The sequence below is a fragment of the Gopherus flavomarginatus genome, chromosome 9 (assembly GCF_025201925.1).
Source record: "Gopherus flavomarginatus isolate rGopFla2 chromosome 9, rGopFla2.mat.asm, whole genome shotgun sequence".
Lineage (NCBI taxonomy): Eukaryota > Metazoa > Chordata > Testudines > Testudinidae > Gopherus > Gopherus flavomarginatus.
The window spans coordinates 22,657,866-22,663,865 of NC_066625.1; the positions used below are offsets into that span (position 1 = coordinate 22,657,866).

General features: G+C 44.0%; 1 protein-coding gene across 2 annotated transcripts in view; it reads right to left on the bottom strand.

Annotated features, from left to right (window-relative positions):
* Window positions 1–3,007, bottom strand: part of LOC127058654 (phospholipase A2-like) — a 34,989-nt gene extending 31,982 nt beyond the window's left edge. For both annotated transcript variants that reach the window (XM_050968912.1, XM_050968911.1), the window contains exon 1: window positions 2,697–3,007. In XM_050968912.1, coding sequence (XP_050824869.1) covers window positions 2,697–2,895 — 199 coding nt within the window. In that variant the 5' untranslated portion in view covers window positions 2,896–3,007. The remainder of the gene's footprint in view (window positions 1–2,696) is intronic.
* Window positions 3,008–6,000: the final 2,993 nt, after the last annotated feature.

The following is a 6,000-nucleotide window of genomic DNA, read 5'->3' on the forward strand; positions in this document are numbered from 1 at the left end:
GGTGCTGCTGCAGATGGTCTGTGCCCTCCGGGTGAGGAGGAGGAAGTGGCAGTAGAGTTCACCCACTGAACCAGAAGGCTTCATCAGCTACAGGAAATAACTTTTATCTACACTGAGGTCTAAGGTGCCTAACTTTATAAAATTGTGATGCGTAACTAAAGAAATGTACAAGAGTCCATAACACTGCCTATTCTTAAGACTGCTTGACAATTCCCATTATGAGACCCTGTCTTCAGTTGCTTACAACTTTTGTGAAATTTTAACCCTTTGGGCTAAAATTTTCCGTATAGCTGTGTCACTCATACAGTTTTGTTTTAAACATTTGAGCCACAACAGTTCAGCCACTTCAGAGATCAAGGCTACAGGAAAATGTTGTTGTTTTTGCAATTTTTTTTTAAATTGATTAACTTTTCTCTGAAAATCTCAGCCCCCCTCATTTTAGAGCAGGGATTAGTAATTTGGTAAGGAGGGCCCTTTTGTCAGGGATATGCCTTTTTACTTCTCTATGAAAATCTGTCCGAATTGGCCAAGTTATATACAAACAGAGTTTTCAGAAGTATATGCCTAGTAGAGACTTCATACACCATCAGTCCATTTTTTCCCCCAACATTCAATGCATGCTTAGCTTCACAGCTCCTAGTACTTACCAGATTGTGCATGTGCTGTCTCTATAGAGTGACTGAGCATGCTACTCCAGCCTGAGGCTTCTGGAGAAGCTGAACCTTCTCTGTAACTGTTGCTCATGAGTGGGCTTGGCTGGGTGAGGAGCACCAGAAATGAGAGGAGAGAGCCTGTGTCTCCTATGTTCTCAATGCCCCCTCTGCAGAAGCCCAGGCAGCATAAAGAAGGAAGCCATCTGACCTGAATGCACAGGGGACAAGAGCCAGACTTGAGACTGGGAGTGTGTGTGTGTTGGGGGGGCGGAATATTGGGACAAGGAGCCTACTAGAACCTTCCTTGAGTCCTATTGTGCATTTGTATTATGATAGTATGTGATCATGTACTTAGACTCTTTTCCACAGGACTCTTGCCTCATTCAGGGCACAGGCTGGAGTCCATAATGTAGAGTCAGGCTATAATGAAGGACACTGTCTGTAGGATCCCTGATTCACTACACACCTTCCAATTTCTGCAACAAACGAATCAGGCAGGGGATTGCAGGAAGAGAAAGGACTATCTTCTGGGTTAAGGTAGTTAAATGTTTCCCCGGATAATTGAATTCTATGCCTCCTTCTGCCGTAGAGTTCCTAGGGCAGGAAAGTCACTCAAACTAAACTTCTCATAGGCGGTAATTAACTGTGTTCCATATTTTGTGGGTGCCTAACTTGGTCTGCTTTGCAGAAGTGCTGAGCACTCAGTTGCAACTGAAGTTAATGGGACCTGTGCTTTGAACAGCTGAAATGCTATATAATGCTAAGTATTTGGGAAAATCAGGTCCTAGATGTCATAAGTGTGGCATACAAACCCATTGATACTTTGGACTCCTCTCTCTCTGCCTTAGTTCCCCATCTGTAAAACCGGGTAAAACACATACACACACACACACACCCCAACCTCACGAAGTGTTTGTGGAAAATAAAATCATTAATGTTTGTAAAACACTCATGCTATACTAAAGAGTACCACAGAAAACCCCAGGATAAAAGTGAACATGGAATTAATAGAGTAGGGTTTGAATAATGTGCAATAAATTGAGCAATAAGGAGAAAAAATATTGACTTAAGTGACTACTGCTCCTTCTGGACAAATAGTATGTGATTAAAGACTATATCCTAATGTGCCTACATAAGGGGGCTGCCTTAATGTCCCTCAAGCAGTCTTGATTCTGGCATTTCCTAATCTTTGAGTATTTTGACTTTGCAGTCTTTTAATAGTTTTGTATACACTCCATATAAGCTATGCATAACTGTGTAGACTTGCAATATATATTTTGTTGGGATCTGGCATCTTTAGTTTTAAGTATTGTGTTATGTAAATCTTTTGCATATAGCACTGATGCTTTTTACAGTCTTTTGTATTTCTTACACTAAAACAAAAAAACCACCCTACTTTATATTTGCAACATTACGGTTCCAATTAATCACCCAGAAGTCAAGAAACTGAAAAGTTGGGAGTGCCAACTGTAACATGTCCGCATTACAAATCATCTCTCTGAAGTTGCAGATCGTTTTTCAATCAGGGCTTGGACTACCCATTTCTCAGTTGACTGACTTATACGTTGCCCAAATACTTTCTACAACTCCTTGAACTAGTTATTTCTTTTTGAAATAACACATTACCGTGCTTTACCCTCGTCTCCTTCCTCCCCCCAAAAGGCAGCTCATCCTGGCCCAGAATAATAATTGAAAGTGTCAAGCGCTTAGAACAGCGCTACCCGCAGAGGACGCAGGAACCCGTCCAGCCCAGGCTTTGTGTTCAATCACAAAGACTGCAGCCCCGCTCCCCGCTCTGGGGCGATGCCTAGAGGAGCCTGTAGAACTGTAATAAGACCGAAGTGATTTCTCTCTCCCTCTCCACGTGAACTCTTCACTTTGGCTCCCCTCTCTCCGCTCCGCAGGGGTCCCTCCTTCCTTCCCAGCTTCTGGTGAACTCTGCCTTGTTTCAGACCAGTGGGCTCAAGGCAGCTCCCCCTGGTTTCGGGGCAGTTAAATGGCAGCCCCGCAGCAGGGGTCCGCGGCCGCAGTTTCTCCACTCACCCGGCGGGAGCAGGAGCAGCAGAGGCAGCAAGAACGCCAGGCGCCGGGGTCCAATGAGGAGCGCAGCGGACTGGAGGCGCGCGGGTGGCCGGCAGCCGGTGGTGGGTCGCTGCGCTTCTGTCTCCCTGGCGCTCAGCCTGTGTGCCTGGCTCGCGGTCCCTGCAGCGCACAGTGAGCGGTGGGTGGGTGAGAACAGCATCTGCTGCCTATAAAGGGTTGCCCCCAGTCTGCCCCCTGGTCTTCACGTCCCCAGGGTGCAGCGCGGGAGGCCATGCCTCGGTGCCCATCTCGCCCTTGGGGAGGGGCGGCTGCTGCTGCGAGATCCAAGGAAGAGACTTGTGCTGGCACCAGTCACTTGGGTAGCAAGAGAACTGAGCCTGAGCTCCATGGCCAGACCGCCGGCTCCTAGAGCCCTGCTCCTGAGGGACAGTCCGCTCTTGGTATTATTTCTGGAGCCTTACTATTCATCATCACTTAATAATTCCACAAATGCTCAAAGTACACCCCCAGGACAAGAGCATAAAACCGTGTCAGTATCGCAAAATGCAGGGGACAGATGTTTAAACCTCTATATGCATCAATTCTGTGTGCAGTCAGATACGCTGCTCTCTGCTGTAGGCTCCTACTCATCCTCACTCACTCTCCAGTCACCAAAAGGATTTGGGTTGAGGGAGAACAGGGATTTTAAGGAACCGAGTCTATTCTTATTATTTCTATTGTGACAGTGTCTAAAGCCCACAAACGGAGATTAGAACCCGTTTATACTCCACACTCTACAAGACAAGAGTGCAATGAGAGTCCCTTCCCCAGAGAGCTAGCAATCTAGGGTTTAGACAATATGCAACAGGTGAACAACATGTTCCAAACAGAAAAAGCAGTTCCAGATTCATATTTTTTTAAGGCAGAAGGGTCCATTACAACTATCTAATCTGATCACCTCCGTAATAGACTTGTCTTAGTGATGTCTGCATCAAGCTCATACCTTCTGTTTGAGCTATATACATACCTTGTAGAAAGACTTCAAGGGGTAACATGAATCCTCCAGGTCCCTAGGTAAGTTGTTCCAGTGGTTAATTAGCTTCACTGTTAAAAATATGCAACTTATTTCTAGCCTGAATTTGTCTAGCTTCAGCTTTCAACCACTCAATCACACTATGATTTTTCTGCAAGATTAAAGAGCAATCTAGTATCAGAAATCCCCCCCCCCCACACACACACAGGTACTTGTAGGCTGATCAAGTCATCCCCCTAACCTTTTCTTGAATAGACCAGATTTACTTTCATAAATCTCTCACTACAGGACATGTTTTCTCAGACCTCAAATAATTCTTGTACCTCTTTTCTAAACCCCTTCCAATTTTTTATTGTTCTTTTTCAAGTGTGGACACCAGAATGGGATTCAGTATTCCAATTCAATCGTTAGAAAAACAAACCAAACCTGTTAATGCAGAGTTCAGGTTGCTTGGTGGTGTCATTCCCTTGCACACGTATACCTTTACTCTGCCAGCCCTACAGCTGCTGAAATATACAAACTCTTCACTGCTTTTTGCAATCACTCTCTCACCCACTGAATTTCATCTAACACTATTAAAGGACAAAAAGGAAAAAAAAAAGTTGCCCACACCACCTTCCCACTACTCTTTGAGCAGTACCTAAATTTGCATATAGATTTTTCTCAAATGACCAATCCAAGGCTTGCCTACCACCTGTCCTAATTTCCCAACCTCTCTGGAGCTGCACCCCTCTCCTCCCTGTCCCCTCCCGCTGTTCTTCCCTGTCCTCTGGCTCTGGCTCCTCCCCACAGGATATAATACATCTTGACATGCATCTGAGGAAGTGGGTATTCACCCATGAAAGCTCATGCTCCAAAACGTCTGTTAGTCTATAAGGTGCCACAGGATTCTTTGCTGCTTTTACAGATCCAGACTAACACGGCTACCCCTCTGATACTTGAATACATTTTGGTTAGATCATCTGCAGACTATTCTGCTGAGTTCACAGTAAGCCTCCCCCATACAAAAAATCATGTTGTAATTGAGAACTTGGATGAAGCAACATGAATTATTAAATCTTTATCTTCCAGCAAAGTTTGGACTAGAAATGTCAGTAGCAATGTGTTCACCAACGGCAATGGTATTGGCACGTTCCCATGAACTACCCAGGCAATCATAAAGTGGCTGCATAGAAATGTTCACTTTTTGTTGTTGTTCTTTATTGCTGCATGCATACTGTAATCTTCCAGATTACATGTCTAAGCAAGCAAAGCAGTGAACATATTCTTAAACATCATTCCCAATTTGGGTCCATCAAAGATTTAGTGGGTGTCATGCTCTACCTGGAGTAAAACTCAACAGATTGAGATCATTTTAACCTTTATCGCATCAATAGTTAGATCTCTAGCTCTGTGCAAAAATCCCCACCTAGAAACTTTTGGGGGGAAGTTTTTTTTTCCCCAGAATTTATATGTTCACAGCCCCATCTCAAATTATCCTAAATAAGATGTGACACACTCAGATGTTCTGTGGATCAGAAAAAGAAGACAGACACATAACACAACACTGACCAGTGTATTATTTAGGTCTGGCCTACACTACAGACCGATGTCAGTATAACTATGTTGCTCTGGGTGTGAAAAATCCACACCACTGAGCAATGTAGTTATACTAGCCTGCCTAGATAGTGCTATGTCAGCAGGAGAACTTCTCTCACCAAGATAACTTCCTCCTCTTGGGGAGGTGGATTAACAACTCTGACGGGAGAGCTGTCTCCCATCAGTGTAGAGCATCTTCATTAAAATGCCACAGCGGCACAGCTGCACTGATGCAGCTGCGCTAATGCAGCATTTTAAGTGTAGACTTGCCCTTAAACTCTTCAGAATAGGGACTATCTTTCTCTGTGTTTGGAAAGCACCTCACACCTTTTGGGGTGCTATTGCAATATAAACAATATTTTAAAATAAATTATACACCACCTGTAATTATGAAAGGTCTAGGCCTCTATTTCTTTGCAACACATAAATTTATCACAAATTGTTGGATTAAGGGCATATTTCTGACTTTGAGACTAAGCAAGACAACACTGATAGGAATCCTATTCCTTTAAAAATGATCAGCCATGGATGACAACATGGACATCCTGGACTTTGGTGAGCCTTGGGGGCTGTTTGTAGACTCCTAGCTCGAAATAGCTAAGAAAACAGTGCAATCTAGAATCACTGGATATGGTGACTTGTCCCCACATATCTTGTAAATATTATGGTACTCGGGACTGATAATTCATAGCACTTACTGTGCACATTAAAGCT